The sequence below is a fragment of the Squalius cephalus genome (assembly GCF_949319135.1).
Source record: "Squalius cephalus genome assembly, chromosome: 24".
Lineage (NCBI taxonomy): Eukaryota > Metazoa > Chordata > Actinopteri > Cypriniformes > Leuciscidae > Squalius > Squalius cephalus.
In genome coordinates this window covers 21,732,358-21,748,611 of record NC_137145.1, presented here as the reverse complement: position 1 = coordinate 21,748,611, position 16,254 = coordinate 21,732,358, and the positions used below count along the sequence as shown (strand labels likewise).

Genomic DNA, 16,254 nt, shown 5'->3' with positions numbered 1-16,254 from the left:
TTGAATTTTTGCAATGCAATAAGACCCCCCTCTCGATCTGTTATGCTCTTGAGATGCCATTTTGCTGGAGCTGTCAAGGTAGCCTATCATGCCAGTGACGTCACGGACCGTTGAAGCTTAAGATGGCTGCGCCCTAGTAACGTAACAACAAACTAACATCACTGTTTTCCCCCCTTGTAACTATTTCAGCAGTTTTAATTGTTCTACTACAAATGATAACACATCTGTTATATCACGTTTCAGTTCCCCTTTAAGCTTTCCATTGCGACATGGTGTGTGGAATATTTCATCAAGAATATGATGAAAATCAGTAATCTTTTTCCGAAAGCTGTTGGCGCACACAGAAAACATTTAGTTATATTAGTTAAACTGACCTAAGGCTCCATGTGAAAATGGTGCATAGAGTTTTTAAATTAAAAAGTTGTAAAATGTGCAAAATTAATATAATTAATGTTAGGAACTACACTGTAAAAAATTTCTAACCCTCCCAAATCAAAAATTTCAAGTGACCGATAACATCTAATTTTTTCACTTGGCCCAAGTGAAATTCTGTAAATTATCAAATTAAATTTACAGAATTTCACTTGGGCCAATTGAAAAATGTAGATGTTATCGGTCACTTGAAATTTTTGATTTTGGGAGGGTTACAAATTTTTTACAGTGTAGTACAGCTGTGGTTATAGGCTGTATAACCGACCCGTTTCATAGACAACGCTTTTCCAGTGTAAATCTAGCAATGCTTCTTTTAATATATATTTTCTTTTTTTAATTAGGTATACAATTTCACATTCATAAATTAAAGTTTACTAATAAACCCCCAACTTTATGGTTTTATCAAGTGAAGGAAGGCTATAGACCATAGAGACTCTTTGAGGCCATACTGAACAACACGAGTCTAATAAAACCATAACAATGAGCATCAATCTCTTTAAGATATGCTAAGTATTCCGAAATAGCCAGAAGGAAGAGAAAAGGGGAAGATCTGGCCAACAAACACAAGGATTAAACCAAGAACATAATTTAATTTGCCCCTGGGGCTTGAACATTCACAGCATGAGTCATTCATAATAAGTATTTCACATAGAGGAGTTATAACACTTGTCATCGTACTGTGAGTTTGTGCCATGAGCGAGTTAAACGTCTCAGAAACACTGAAACTAAAACAGCAGGACGTATAGACAACAATAGACAAACTTAAAATGATGTAAAGACTTGTTTCTGATATGCTTTAACTTAAGCATGAACATACTGAAGCAAGTTAGAACGAGACAGGAACGGACAGAGGCATCTCACCCAACCCCCTCTGTCTTTAAGGAGACACATCACAGCTCTCATGCAAGTACAAACTCATTCGTCCATACTTGAGAACGGAGCACAACTGAGCAAGGAGCGATTAAGTCCAACAGTTGTGAGATGCTTTAAAATACAGTAATATTATCACAACCGAGACCTCCAGCAGGACCCGGAAGGCAGCAAACTGAATATCAGTTATTTATCTGTACATTTCGAGGTACCATCGCTGTCATGTGTCCCGTTCATGCAGGATTCTCACACAGACCCTCTTGTTCTGCCTGGTCCTGTTCATTCCCCATCTGTGGCAACTGCTTTCTCTTGAAGAAGCCAACCTGGTGGGAAATCAGTATAATATTATATTATATTATATAATTAATCACACATTTTTCTGCAATTAATCGTGGTTAATCGCACCTACCATTAAAGTTTTTAATATATTTTTATATTGTAATACTTCAAAATAATGTAGAAACAACTTAAAAAATATATATATTTTAAATATTTGTTTAATGGTATCTTTTTAACTAAGCACTATGAATCACTGATGTCTCTATTACATGGATTTCCCCCCTCAATTTTAGCCATTAATTATAGCTATTCAACATTACATTATAATTAACAGCTATCAATTTGAACATTTAATAGGCTTTAAAAAAATCTTCACATAAACCCATTGTAATAAATGTACTCCTTTAATATATCTGGGCTCAATACTAAGGTTTTTCCTACTGGCCCAGTCGGGCCCGTTCAGGTTTTACCCGCCCTGCTAAGATGCACAAAAAAAGTTATTGTTTCCATTGTTTTTGACCCATGTAACCTTGTAAACAGTGCTTTAAGATTTTCTGGTAGGTCTAACATGTAAATATACAGAAATTGAATAATCACTGCACAGTCATCACTGCATAAATTATAGATTTAATACAGATTAATCCTTATTAAAGCTACAAAAGTTATTCAGTCACGAGCAGTGAGGGATTTTCTCTTTTTCTTTTGTTCTTTGGGTAACATTAATCACAGACAGCAGCAGGTTTATTAGGCTGCCGTCACTTTAAGAGCTGACACACATGACCCGGATCTGACATGGATCCTATTTAAAGGCACACTATGCAAGATTTGTATCTTATTATAACAGCTTCGAAATCATTTCGATGGTAAACGAACTCGTAGTAGGGCGAATCATCCCGATAGCAAAGCGGGTGGCAAAACCAGCAATGCAAGTTTGAGAGGTGGCGCCCCGCCAAATCTCGCAAGAATCACGACTTGCTTTATGGCACAACATATGAAGCAGCCTCTATGGAAGACACTAGCACGCATTTCTGACGTGAATCATGGCAGAGTCGACGAAGAAGACGAAGAAAGCGCGGTCGGACGAGTGCTGAGACGGCTCCGCGTGAGTGGTTTTACGACAGTAACGTTAAATACAAGTACTCCACAGCGACTCTAGGGGGCGCTGTTTGAGAAAAACAGAAACTGCACAGTGTGCCTTTAACTCTTTACGTTCTTTTAACACTTTTTAACTAATTCAAGACTGTGCTTATGAGAATACTCGACAAAACTGGAATTTTGACAAAGGATTCTGCTTTAAATATTAAATAATAAACGAGTTAAACTGAAATAATTTTGACAGCTCTAATTATATTATATTATTATAATATTATATTATTAGAGTGAAGCATTTTACTTTGTAAAATTACAGTGCAGTTGAACAGTAGTTGTAGTTCATGCTAAAACAAAGAGCACATACCTTCCATAGAATCACTGTAGCTAGAACTAACAGGAGGAGTCCGCCAATGACACTTCCTATGATAACACCAATAGGAATATCTCCGAGCGCTCCTTCTTTACTGACTGTAATTTTTATCTGCAGCAGAGTCAGGAAAGATTAGATAAAGCATATCAATGACACATAAAGCAATACCACTGTACAGTCCAGACTAGCAACGGTTGTTTTTCAACTTTTTGACAGGACTCCAAAATATGATAATGCCTTTTCCAGAAATATAGTGTGAGAAAAATATGAAAAGTACTATTTAAGGACAATATTATAGCTGTATAACAGTTAAGACATTTATAATGTTTCTGCTTCAAATAAATGCTGTTTTTATTTAACTTTGTATTCATAAGAGAATCCTGAAAAAAATGTATCACTGTTTCAACTGAAAGAACAACTGAAAGAAAGGGTAATGAACTGACCTGTTGTTGTTTGTGTGTGAGGACTATGAGATCAGGCTGAGATGTTTCTATTTCAGCGCTTCCAGCCACTAAAACGGTCTGAAAATCCGCCTATAAAAGAAGATAAGCATGGAGTATGAACTGAAGTATCTGCTCAGGACAGATATCAGACATGATAAAACAGTTCAAGAGACACTTACAAAGGCAAAAGTGCCCTGCCAGATCCTTGCGGTTATGTTTACAAAGTAGCTGGTTTTCATCTCCAGATCTTCGAGGACACAAGTCATGGGTTCACATTTTGCCGCCTTACAATTCTGGAAATGAACAACTGTGTGTTACACAAGTTTGGGTTCAGTAAGACATTTCAACGTTTTTGAAAGAAGTCTCTTACACACACCGAGGTTGCTTTTGATCAAAAATACAGTAAAAAGAGTGATATTGTGAAATTTTATTACAATTCAAAATAACTGTTTTGTATTTGACTATATATTAAAACATAATTTATTCCTGTGATCAAAGCTGTATTTCCAGTCTTCAGTGTCACATGATCCTTCAGAAATCAGTCTGATATGCTGACACCAAACCAAACTGTATTGTATGTGCTGATTGTGCAAGAAGGCCTATGTTGCACCCTGTAAAATTTCACATTAACGCACACACACACACACATACTGACCAGTTCTGTTGTCCCTCTAAAGCTCTGTTTAGTGAAGCTGGCAGTGTAAGTTTTCTCTCTGATGTTTAACGGGTCAATGAGAGCTTTGCTGTCACACCGCACATTCACAGCCTGCGGATCAGAAACACCGCTTAAATGATCATTTTCATTTTGAACCCAGTCTGGGATTTACAGCATAATGTGCAGTGAAACTATTGAAGCTATACTTTTTAATCGAGCGGTAAACTTACAGGTGCTGTTTTGACTGAAGTCACATATAGTAAATGGTTTCCAGCCTTGGTGCTGGTGGGCAGCGAGACGGTCAGATGAGCCTGATTGATTGGGAAGGTTCCAGTTGAAACCTGCAGAAAGACATGCTTCAAATAGCTATCGCATATTTGACATTATGCAAACACTAGAGGGAACTCGGGACATATTAGTATAATATTACATTTTTAATTGTTTTGACTCACTCGTAATGCTATGTTGAATTCTGGGCCGATGTCATTGAAATCTGAGACTGTGTGTTTGACTTGATCCTCACCACCAATGACGCAATAATCCAAGCTCATGTCTCTTGAAATATTATTTAAAAGATTTATTTTTAAAACACCACATATATATATATATATACACTTTAATATTATGATCTGATTAAGGCTGTCAAAGCATCATAACTTTAGTCCTGACCTGGTGAGGATGATTTCGGCATCATACTGAACTGGGATGGATAGGGAGACCTTGTTATCAGACGTCACTTCCTCCTTACTGTCACTGGAAAATATTATGCAGGGTTATAATTCACAGGCTAAACAAACATATGCACAAAAGTTAAAACAGAACTATCTTAAAATAGTGTCTTTACCTTTGCACTTCAAAGTTCACAACAGCATTTTTCTCTGGTTGATTCAGGTTGAAATCAAAGTTGATCTCGTATGTTACCTAGACAAAATTGAATTATTAAAGAAAACAAAAATGTTGTGTTTTCATGTTATATGGGCACTTTCCATAGACATAATGATTTTTATACAGTACAAACTGTATATTCTGTCCCCTTACACTAACCCTACCCCTAAACCTACCCATCTCAGAAAACGTTCTGCATTTTTACATTTTCAAAAATCATCACTTGATTTATTTTCATCATGGGGACCAAAAAATGTCCCCACAAGGTCAAGCATTTCAGATATTGCCATCTTTGTGGAGACACTTTGTCCCCATAATGTAGGGTTTACCCGGCCGACACACACACACACACAGACTTTTCTCTTACCGTCTGGTCAGGCGCCAGGAATGGGTATCCAACTTTGCAGTCGAGTGAGCCTGTTTTTGAAGTGCATTTCACCTCAGTGTTATCGCGCTGCAAACATGAGCAGGAAAGTTCACAAATGCAATTTTTCGTACACAAAGCAGAGAAGATTTATTATGTCAAAACATAAAATGGTGCCCATACAGGGGGTGTAACAGAGGCGTAGAACAGGTTGCTGGAGAAGTTAGCGGACACTCTTGTGTTATATGCATTTTCCTTCCTGTTCATTACTGTCACAATGAAGGAGAGTCTTCTTCTGTCAGGGCTGACAAGAAATGAAGATGAGCTGCAAAACACAACAAAGTCTGTCAGGATTCTGGTTCTTTGATAACACATTACACATAGCCATGGGGATAGAAATGGATTATTTTTTAGTTAACTCCTAAAGGAAAGTTCACTCTAACTATCATCTTCTAAGGTAGAGATTCCCAAACATTTTTGCAGCCGAACCCATTTGAGCTTAAATATTTACTTGAAGTACCCCATATCTTTAGTGAAAGTTTTATTTTGATTGTTTTTATTCTTAAATTATTTATTTTATTGCTTAAGTATTCGCTTTTTATCAACTTACAAAACAAAAATAAAAAATATGAATATGAACAAAATTTCAGTCTGGGCCTCATTAAAAGCTATTTTGTAGATTTACAGATTTCTTTACTGATTTTTTTTTTCTGATTAAGTGTTATTTTAGGATTATTTATGTACTATTTGAGTATTTATTATATCTATATTTTGAATTTGCTTTTATTTGAATATTTTCTGTTTTAATTTTTTTTTTTAAATATATATTTTTTCAGTGTTATTGGTAATTTTAGGACTTCAACTTAAACTTGTTTATTTCAGTTAGTTGCCATTTCTAATTTTCATTTAAGTTTATTAAGTTTAAGTTTTTCAGTTATTATTTAATTTTTTATTGTAATTCAATTAACAAAAACAATTTTGATTAGTTTTAGTTTAATAATAATAATAAAAACTCCGGCCCATATTAGAATTTGTATATTTGTACCATATATATATATATATATATATACAGTATATATATATATATATATATATATATATATATATATATATATATGTAAACAGGGATTGAAACGACGTGATTATATCACATATGACAAGGTGATTGTATAATGAATGTACATTTTTAGGTGAACTATCCTTTTTTAGCAGGTTATAGACACTGGCCCTTTAAAATAAATAATAGGTTACCTTGGTACATCAACAGCTTTCACAGTCAGCTTCAGGTCACAAGTACATATATCATCAGAGCCACAATCCTTTTCAAAAGGGACCTGAGCAAAAAGAAATGCATTTTTGTCAAAGTTTAAAAACTTTGAAACAATTGACGTTGGACGTACTTTACTGACGCCCTTAATTAAATTCAGAGGGAATCTTACAAAAAAATCCCATGCTTTGGGCTGAAATGCATCTATGGCAGGGCCGTTTTCTGGATTCTGTGGACTGATGTCGACTCGCAAAGCAACTGAACTTGCCAAATCAGGGGTCTCCTATTACACCACGAAAACAACCATGTAAAATTATCATTCAAGCACTTATAAATGAAACAAAGCTGTAGTACAGTGAGCACTGTTATTATGAACAGCATGAGGCTTGTGGTAACTGGCAAAAACTCACCTGGACATAGACTTTATGATCTACACAGGTTTGTGTTTTAGAGACGCTGACAGGTTTCTGGAGAACACGCTCTGAGTTATCAAACTGGGCTCTTGAAGTGGCTCTTGATGACTGCAGGTCAGCGTCAAGGGTCAGGTTGTACTTGATATCTAAAGAACAGTGATTTCATTCACTTTCTTGGACATTTTTAGAGAAATGAACATACATGAGATACAAAATACATGAGACGACCTTACCTACTTTACCCACTAATGTAGTGGGTCTGAATGTTGACCAGAAACAGACTTTGGCAGTAACACACGGCACCATCCTTCCACCGAACATGCAAGTTTTACTCAGAATGCTGATCTTCTCCGGGCTGAAGGAGACCGTTGTTGTGATAACTGCAACTTCCCTTGACCTGAGATCAGAAATACTCTATAAACATCACAATTTTAGTAAATCATTTACTAGATCTTTAACAACTACACTGAGACCCTCACCAGAGCTGCACTACATTCCCATCTCCTCCGACCGAAATATCAGGGATTGAGTCACTGTTCATATCTTCACGGCCATCTAAAGAGCGTCCGAAAAACCGAAGCGCCAGGTCCAGTTTGGATCCAAGAATTTTCTGCACAAAATAGGAAGACTTTTTTTAGTATAAATGTCTATGACAAATAACAATGCTCATGATAAAAAAAATTAAGGAAAAAGGACAATCTTTAAATATTTATATATACAGTAAATAGTTCTTATAAGTGTGATCTTTGTATTTGCATTAGAGCAGAGTAGACCAATCACAATAGACTGGGTGACTGACCAATCAGAGCAGAGCAGACCAATCACAACAGACTGAGTCATCTGACCAATCAGAGCAGAGCAGACCAATCACAACAGACTGGGCCATCTGACCAATCAGAGCAGAGTAGACCAATCACAACAGACTGGGCCATCTGACCAATCAGAGCAGAGTAGACCAATCACAACAGACTGGGCCATCTGACCAATCAGAGCAGAGTAGACCAATCACAACAGACTGGGCCATCTGACCAATCAGAGCAGAGTAGACCAATCACAACAGACTGGGCCATCTGACCAATCAGAGCAGAGTAGACCAATCACAACAGACTTTGCATATTCATTGAACTGCATATACTAAATGAGGCATGGGTGTGGAGTTACATTCAAGCTATTTTAAGGCATAAAGACTTTTTTTCAAGGAAAAAAGGTTTAAATATGTCATTTTGGTGATCCAAGATGAGTTTTAAGGGATAAAATGATTGACTAAAGTGGGATTTTAAAATATTATATATTATAAATGACATTATTATATTTTATTAATATTATTATATTGTTGCAATTATATTATAATGTTAAAATATAACTTTACTAAGAATTATAACAAAAGAATGTTAACTACTTAAGGTTTTCATCAGTAAATTATGGAGTGCTGCAAGGATCTCTGTTAGGACCCCTGCTATTTTCAATATAATATACTGCGTCTTGATAATATTATAAGTAAACATGGAAGTAGTTTCCACTGTTGTGCTGATGATACATTTAAGGATAAGGTTTCCATGGCTGGTCAACAACTTAACCAGCCACACTTCCTTGAATTCATACTGGTAATTTCAGCAGGAATATTAAAATAAAAATGAGTGCGTTCTACCTGTGAGCTCTGCTTTCTGATGGTCTTTCCGTCTCCATAGTAGATGTAAATGGCACCATGGCCATTGTCTTCCAATGGGGCACCAACCACCACGTCACTGAAGCCGTCCAGGTTCAGATCTGGGACGACAGTGATGGCCGTCCCAAACCGAGCATTCTCAAATGCGGAGGGTCCCTCTAAACTGCCCTGGTTGCTTAAGATGCCCTAAGAACAACATGAGTGAAGAAATGGACAGTCTTTTTAGGACATGCTTTGAGTGAAGATTGAGTGATTATCTGAGCATGGACAGCAAATCTTTGTCACCTTGGTGATGGTGAACAGGTAGACTCGTCCCGTCTCAGACTTCTCCTCGCTCATGTACATCGGAGCTCCAACCAGCAGCAGATCAGTCACTCCATCAGCGTTCACATCAACGGGACAGAGAACGCTGCCAAAATAAGACCCGATCTGCAAACCACAGACACCACAATTACATAAAACAGGACTTTACTGTCTAGTGAAACTCAAGGTCACTGAGGGTCAAATGTACCTGATCTCCTCTTTGTGAATCTATGACCACAGGTTGTCTCTGGCTGTCAATAATGTAAACTATAACCTGTCCTCTATGAACGGCACGGGGAGCACCGGCCACATAAAACTCAGACGAGCCGTCAGTCACAGAGCTCACAGAGTAGCCTGGATATATGACAGGGGAAAATAAACAAAAAATGAGAAGAATCTAAAATACTCGATATTTTTACATGGCATGTACACTACCGTGTGGGGTAGTTTAAAATATTTTTGAAAGAAGTCTCTTCTGCTCAACAAGACTGCATTTATTTGATCAAAAATACAGTAGAATTACAGTAATATTGTGAAATAATATTACAATTTAAAATAACTGTTTTCTATTGTAATATATGTTAAAATGTAATTTATTCCTGTGATCAAAGCTGAATTTTCAGCAAATTCCTTCAGAAATCCTACTAATATGATGATTTGATGCTCAAGAAACATTTATTATCATCCATGTAGAAAACAGTTGTGCTGTGCAATAGTGGAAACTGTGATACATTTCTTTCAGGATTCTTTAATGAATAGAAAGTTACTCTTTTTTAGCATTATACATGTCTTTACCATTTGTATCAGTTTAATGTGTTTTTGCTGAATAAAAGTATAAATGTCTTTTTATTTTTTTACATATATTTTTTTATAATCCAATAGCTTAGATGTGATTATAAACATACATGACATCTATATTAGCTTTTGGTAATGAAAAATCATTACAATTGAATTTGCGACACAATGCTGTCTCACCGAGTAATGAGCTGTGGTTTCTGTCATCCAGGGTTTTCTCAAAAGCTTTTTTGAGGAAAATGTTTGATTTTCCAGCTGTTTGATGGACGATGGTCCCGGTCCATTCATACGCTCCGACAGCACCCAGCATCATCTCATCCTGTGGAATAAAACATTTTCTGTGAATCAGTACGATACATTAGAGATTTGTTAGACTGCTCCATCAGATACATGATGTGTTGAAAGATTATTGCCACCTTTTTTTTGGTCTGATGTGCGCTGAATCCAACTTGGGACATCTCCATTTGAAATTCTTGACCTTGACCGGTGCCTTAAATAAAACAAGATATTCATATGCTTATCCTGATTTAAAGCTGTACTTTAGGTAAAAGTGCGACCTGTTTTCACTGGATGAAAAAACACATGTTCGTGAATGCAAGGTTTACCTTCAATGTTAAAGATTCTCTCCCCCAAATTTCCCGCGATATTGATTAGAGCTTCCTCTGATGACACATTGAACATGTAGTTCTCTGTTGGAGAGCTAGCGATCAATTCAATCTCCTCGATGAACTTTTGAATATTGGCACCTTCTTTGAGAATCTGTGTGAATTCATTAATGAGACTTTTACACCAAATTCATTCATTATTTTGTTGTCCAGTAAAAAATATATAAACAACCATAAAACAATATGAAATAAATTTAATTAAAGACATATTATAAAAATGAAAAACTATTTCTGCAGTGTATAAAATCAGATACACTTTATTATGAAATTTGCAACCATACTGGAGCCTATATTTACATCCATATGATTTCATTTTTGGTAATGGATCTCACTACTCATTTTACCTAATGTTCTTCATTTGAACAGATTTCATGTAATACCATAGATAAAAATATAATCGTCAACATTAAAAACATTGACACTATATTACTACTAAAGTAATAACAAATTATGCATAAGTGACTAACCCTTAACTAAACCCTAACCTTAACCCAGTACATATAGTTATATACTTATTACTGATTAATTACATTGTAACAACATCATATTAAAATAAAGGGTTACAATTTTAATATTAATATTAATTAACAATGTATAGGGTTAGGGTAGGATTAGGATTTGGTTGAGGGTTAGTTGCATGTAATTATGCATAATTTACTGTTATTAAGGCCCTTTCACACCGGATGCGTAACGAAAAAGCGAAACGAAAAAGCGAATAGTTCGTGTGCGAATAGTTCGCATCAAAACCATTCACATCAGCCGCGACGCGAATTTGCGACGTCTGTGACGTTCAGAGAGCTTCAACATTCCAAAACTTTCGCGCGAATCGCGCCGACAGCTGAGAAAACATGGACACTTCTTCATCATCATCATCATCATCCAGTCATAGTCATAGCATCCAGTGAAGACGAGCTTTTCATTTTATTTAAAAGACAGAAAAGAAGGTTTTGGGTGCACCCAATCTTACAGAACAGAGAGTCTGAAGGGGAGTATGCTTATGTGCACAGTTTTGTTTTGTTTTTTGCGTCTTCAACAGTGCGTTTTGTAATGTAACTACACATTACATGTAACACACGAAGTAAGTAAGTTAAAAATCATTCGACTAGAAACTGTAGATATCACACAAAGAATGTATAGTATAGCCTACTAAAAGCAGCCCTAAATAGTCTCACTGCATTTTGTTACGTGTTCAAAGTAAACACGGTCTCTGTCTCTATCTTTGACGATAATAGTGTTAGCTTTCTATCCCAAATGTAGTTTGGTCTGCTAGCCTACACAGCACAGGACTATACAACGACTAAAACTATCACACAACACACTCACAGTCGTGATAACCGGTTGGTTGGCAATGCTACGCCACACATTGTCTTTCAAATCATTGTTCTTGTAGTATGTGATTGGCTGAAGCCTATTCTGTCGCCGCAAAAGTAAAAAAAAATCGACATCGAAGCGAAAAAAATAAAAGTCGTTTTTTCGCCTCAGCACATTCGCGTTCGGTGTGGAAGCGCTCATTACACAAACAGCTGATCAAAAAATAAACCCATCGCGCGAATTATTCGTGCGTCAAAATCGCGTCCAGTGTGAAAGGGCCTTTACTATGGTAAGTACATGTAACATATGTAACAAGGACACAGTAAAATAAAGTTTTACCAAATAAAGTTTCTGTTTTATGAATGTAAAGCTTTTTTTCATGCTGATCTCTCACTTACAGCAATGCCAAAGCGAATGATGCCATCTCGGTCAAATCTCTCAATGACCTCTTGACCTTTATAACCATCAGCAGATTCTCCATCCGTCACCACTACCAACACCTTAGTGGCACCTGGACGCCCACCGTTTTCTGGTAGGAAAGCTGTTTGTCTGAAACACAAACCATCACAAACGTTGTTTTTTTCATACAATAAATTAAAAAAATAACCAAATTAAAATGTTTAAAAATAATAAAATAAAATAAAATAAAAAATCAAATCAAATCAAATTAATAAATGGTACCTGGCATTGTCAAGTGCCGCAAAAGTGTTGGTTTCTATTCCAGTTTTTTGGGGAATTGCCGAAGCCTCTGAAATAACTTTTTCTTTATTCTGGTCAGAACTAAACTGATGAACAAAGGACAAGTCCTCTGAATACTGCATAATACTGACCTAAAAAAGCAAAAACAAAATCCAAATTAAGTCATACGATATAAATCAAAGACAAAATTGAATCAGGATAAGCTGCATAACTTACTCGAGTTTTATCTGGTCCGATATCAAGATTTTCCAAAAGCTTGGAGAGAAAGCGTATAACGTCACCCCACGGATATATACTGTTTGATCCATCCAAAACAATGGCAACATCCATTGGTCCTCCACAAGCTGAATGAGAAATTCAGATTTAGAAGATTAAGAACGACTAATTTACCCAAGAAAACATGTATTTGGTAACTTTCTGACAGTATAAAATAAGATGTAGGCTACTTTGAAGGGCAGGAGCGAAGGCCGGCTGGAGTTTAAACTGTGGGCTCACTTCAGCACAGACTCCTGGGTAGAAGTACTGACTGCCACAGCGCTGAGCCCACAGAGGACCACAGGTCTGAAACACAAGCATTTATTCTTAATCCATCACAGAGTGTCTTCAATATGACAAGGATTGAATGAATGTTTTTGAAGAAGATTCTGGTGACACAATGCTATAACGTCATACCATAAACCTGTTAGGTTTAGCTGTTGGAGTGAGAGTCAGACCCAGACTCATGTTGATGTTGATGCTCTGCACACCATCTATGCTGACAGAGTCTGCGAAGACACACATAAGTGGGACAAATCGAAATCCTATTAGTTATATTTTAAAGTCGGCAGGAAATCAAAATAGACAATTCATGTTTTCATGGAATGTTATATAACTTCCTCCTGCAGCGTCATCTCTTCTCTGATGTTTACTGGCGTGAGGGCGGGGCAACCTGTCACTCACATGAGATTAACCAATAGCAAACCACAACCATCCAATCAGTTCCCCATGGACAAAATCAAGTCCAGCCCTACATTTGTTCTTGTTTGAAAAGCCGTTTCTGTCAGGATCCTGCTCTTACTGTCTTGTCTGCTTTGTCATTGTTTAATGTTTCCTTGTTGGTTTTGTGTCTGAGCACATGGCTCTGTCTTTGTTTGTGTTTGCCATGTGCTCCTCTTGTCCTGCCTCCTTGTTTTCTGTTACCACGCCCCATTGTTTAGTTCTCGTCTTGCCCTCATTTCACTAATTGTGCTCACCTGATCCTCATGTGCTTTGGTCCCTTTCATTAATTGTGCTCACCTGATCCTTATGTGTTCTAGTCCCTTTATATTGTGCTTCTTTTCCTCTTGTCTTTGCTGGTTCGTTTTGGTGTGTTGTCTGTGTTCCATGTGTGCATTAAGTTTCCACAGAAATTGACAACCTCTGAGATCGTTTGGAGTTATCTTCATTCTGGTTCCCGTTTGGCTTCCACTCAACATTATTCACACCACTCATCCTCTCCGTTGTTTGATGTCCTGGTCGCCCGCCTGCTAAATGTGGTGTTCTGAGTATCCTCATCTGTACGAATTGTCCATAATAAACTGTTTTCTCACTGTTCATTCTGCGCCTGGGTTCTCTCTCTCTAAACCGTGACAGTTTCACTCTGATATACTTCACAGTAGAGAAGAAAAGACTATCGCAACTTCCGTTTCATTCCGACTTTTCCAGTTCCTTACAAAAATGTCCTGTTGTTTCAGATAGCAATACAATGGTGCTGAATGATAGGCTATCATATTCATTATGCATTTGCATGGTACTCCATGGTATTGTCATCGACCATGCCCAAGGCCCATGGTAATACCACAATACTTATTTGTAAGTGCATTATTATTTTAAAATAAAGAGAAATTTACCTTGAAGGTTTAGTTTTTGGCAGTTGGTTGGACCACCAGTGTCACACTTATAGAGGTCTCCTTTTCTATCCCGAGGGTATCCGCTCCAGGGAGAACCTACCAGCAGCCTGAGGACAAGTAACACACTTTCTCTATGCAATCAAACAGATCATGCAAACAAACTTTGCATGCAGAATTTGGCCAGTGATTATGATATTAAACCTGGCAGAGATTTTCCTCTACTAAAACAATGACACAAAATTCCCCTTCCAAGAATAAGACAAACAAGCAGGAATTTCCTGACAGGAATTAGTCATTAAAAAAGTTGTCTCATTTTCCCCACTGTAATATGTGACTGTGTCTCAATGCATCAGTGTGACACTTCCACAAATAGACTTCAGTGTATTTAATACATTTCGAATATGTTGTGGAGAAAATACCCAGTGTGTGTGACAGATCTTACCATTTCCCTTGATTATTGCTCAACTGTCGTACAGTGTAGCCAAACTCTTCTACCGCAGGACCCGATGAGAAGATTTTGGCACCTGCAGTTCCTACATTAAAACCCTGAGTGCGAGTAACACAGAAACCTGCAGGAAAAGTTCACATTCTCAGTGAATTTAGACTAATTTGAGCATGTTTGCTTGTTCTACAAACACATCAATATGGGACATCTGACAATGGTAAAACTTTCTACTGACCAGCAGTGTGTCGGTATATTTCAAACAATACAAGTCGAAGTGAGAACCCAACCCTTTTAGACTTTGCAACAAACACGCCCTCACAACAAACTATGGGACTTACACTGATTTATCATGCACAAAAGTATAGGAGTATGGATGGACATAAAAAAAAAGAAATTATGTTTCTCATTACTATCATTTTGATGTGTTTACCATTATTATCATTTGAAATGTATGTTTAATACTTTTATTTTTTTTATCTTTAGGCCTCATATGTAGCTGAATGACTTAGGGAAATGACTTTCCGGTAGACAGACCACAAATGCTCAAATGTCTTAAAATAAAGTGGTAAACGAATGTTAATCTTGTAGTGTACAAGCTAACACCTCGATATGTTTGAGTCTTGTGTGTCTGCTTCTATGCAATGAACAGAGGAACTATTTTACTTAGAAATATCAGTATCTTTATAAAACTTTTAATCCAGATTATGGATGAATTAATTTTACTCTTCATTTATTATTTGATTGTCTGTTGTTAAAAAATACAATTTTACTTAATCATCTGACTGGATCTCCTCCATGCATCATTAAGAAAACGTTTTGTCATGGGGTAGGAAAATAAACTTAATTAGATACATTTTATTGTCAGTTTATCTTGTACAATTTAAATTAATTTCTTTTTTTTCTTCTTCTTTTTTTTTTAGATATTCAGTAGGTATTTAAAAAAAAATCATCAACACAAAATCAGAAAATCCAAATGTCAGTCTCCTCAAATGTATAAAAAAAGTACAAACTATGGAGATTAATAACAAGTAAACATAATATGATAAACATAAAGTACTTACTCTGCAGTAATATCAGTAGTATCACAACTTTTTCCATTTTGTCCATTGCTGGAGAAATTGTTAAGGAGAAGGTGCAGACAGTGTTGCCTCCAAGCATAATGAAACAACCTGAACTCAGCTCAGGGTAAAAATTACTATGACAGGATATGATGTCAGCTCTGGCCAGATTTGGATCTTTTTGATGTTGACATTAGCCGACAAAATGCTAACAACTGACCAAATAAGGAAATTCATAGCTGTCTTAAGAACATTTCATATGAAAAACACACCTTTTTCACACTTTATAAGAATCCAAATGGAAAAGTGAAGAAAAGACACAAAAATAACAACAGGGATAGACTTTGTGGAAACTAATAAAGGATCACAAAAAC

General features: G+C 36.5%; 1 protein-coding gene across 1 annotated transcript in view; it reads right to left on the bottom strand.

Annotated features, from left to right (window-relative positions):
* LOC307152662 (uncharacterized protein) overlaps positions 1 to 16,048 on the bottom strand; it is a 44,649-nt gene extending 28,601 nt beyond the window's left edge. Inside the window, exons 1-30 of the mRNA XM_079861486.1 lie at positions 15,884 to 16,048; positions 14,820 to 14,946; positions 14,378 to 14,484; positions 13,182 to 13,273; positions 12,956 to 13,070; positions 12,726 to 12,853; positions 12,492 to 12,640; positions 12,209 to 12,359; positions 10,440 to 10,593; positions 10,251 to 10,324; positions 10,015 to 10,153; positions 9,248 to 9,393; positions 9,022 to 9,165; positions 8,719 to 8,922; positions 7,550 to 7,680; positions 7,304 to 7,467; positions 7,068 to 7,216; positions 6,830 to 6,940; positions 6,642 to 6,724; positions 5,574 to 5,715; positions 5,394 to 5,480; positions 4,986 to 5,062; positions 4,811 to 4,894; positions 4,594 to 4,696; positions 4,372 to 4,482; positions 4,142 to 4,252; positions 3,666 to 3,779; positions 3,487 to 3,576; positions 3,038 to 3,154; positions 1,555 to 1,625 (exon numbers count right to left, since the gene is read on the bottom strand). Coding sequence (XP_079717612.1) covers positions 1,555 to 1,625; positions 3,038 to 3,154; positions 3,487 to 3,576; positions 3,666 to 3,779; positions 4,142 to 4,252; positions 4,372 to 4,482; positions 4,594 to 4,696; positions 4,811 to 4,894; positions 4,986 to 5,062; positions 5,394 to 5,480; positions 5,574 to 5,715; positions 6,642 to 6,724; positions 6,830 to 6,940; positions 7,068 to 7,216; positions 7,304 to 7,467; positions 7,550 to 7,680; positions 8,719 to 8,922; positions 9,022 to 9,165; positions 9,248 to 9,393; positions 10,015 to 10,153; positions 10,251 to 10,324; positions 10,440 to 10,593; positions 12,209 to 12,359; positions 12,492 to 12,640; positions 12,726 to 12,853; positions 12,956 to 13,070; positions 13,182 to 13,273; positions 14,378 to 14,484; positions 14,820 to 14,946; positions 15,884 to 15,980 — 3,572 coding nt within the window. The 5' untranslated portion in view covers positions 15,981 to 16,048. The remainder of the gene's footprint in view (positions 1 to 1,554; positions 1,626 to 3,037; positions 3,155 to 3,486; positions 3,577 to 3,665; positions 3,780 to 4,141; positions 4,253 to 4,371; positions 4,483 to 4,593; positions 4,697 to 4,810; positions 4,895 to 4,985; positions 5,063 to 5,393; positions 5,481 to 5,573; positions 5,716 to 6,641; positions 6,725 to 6,829; positions 6,941 to 7,067; positions 7,217 to 7,303; positions 7,468 to 7,549; positions 7,681 to 8,718; positions 8,923 to 9,021; positions 9,166 to 9,247; positions 9,394 to 10,014; positions 10,154 to 10,250; positions 10,325 to 10,439; positions 10,594 to 12,208; positions 12,360 to 12,491; positions 12,641 to 12,725; positions 12,854 to 12,955; positions 13,071 to 13,181; positions 13,274 to 14,377; positions 14,485 to 14,819; positions 14,947 to 15,883) is intronic.
* Between the last annotated feature and the right edge of the window lie 206 nt (positions 16,049 to 16,254).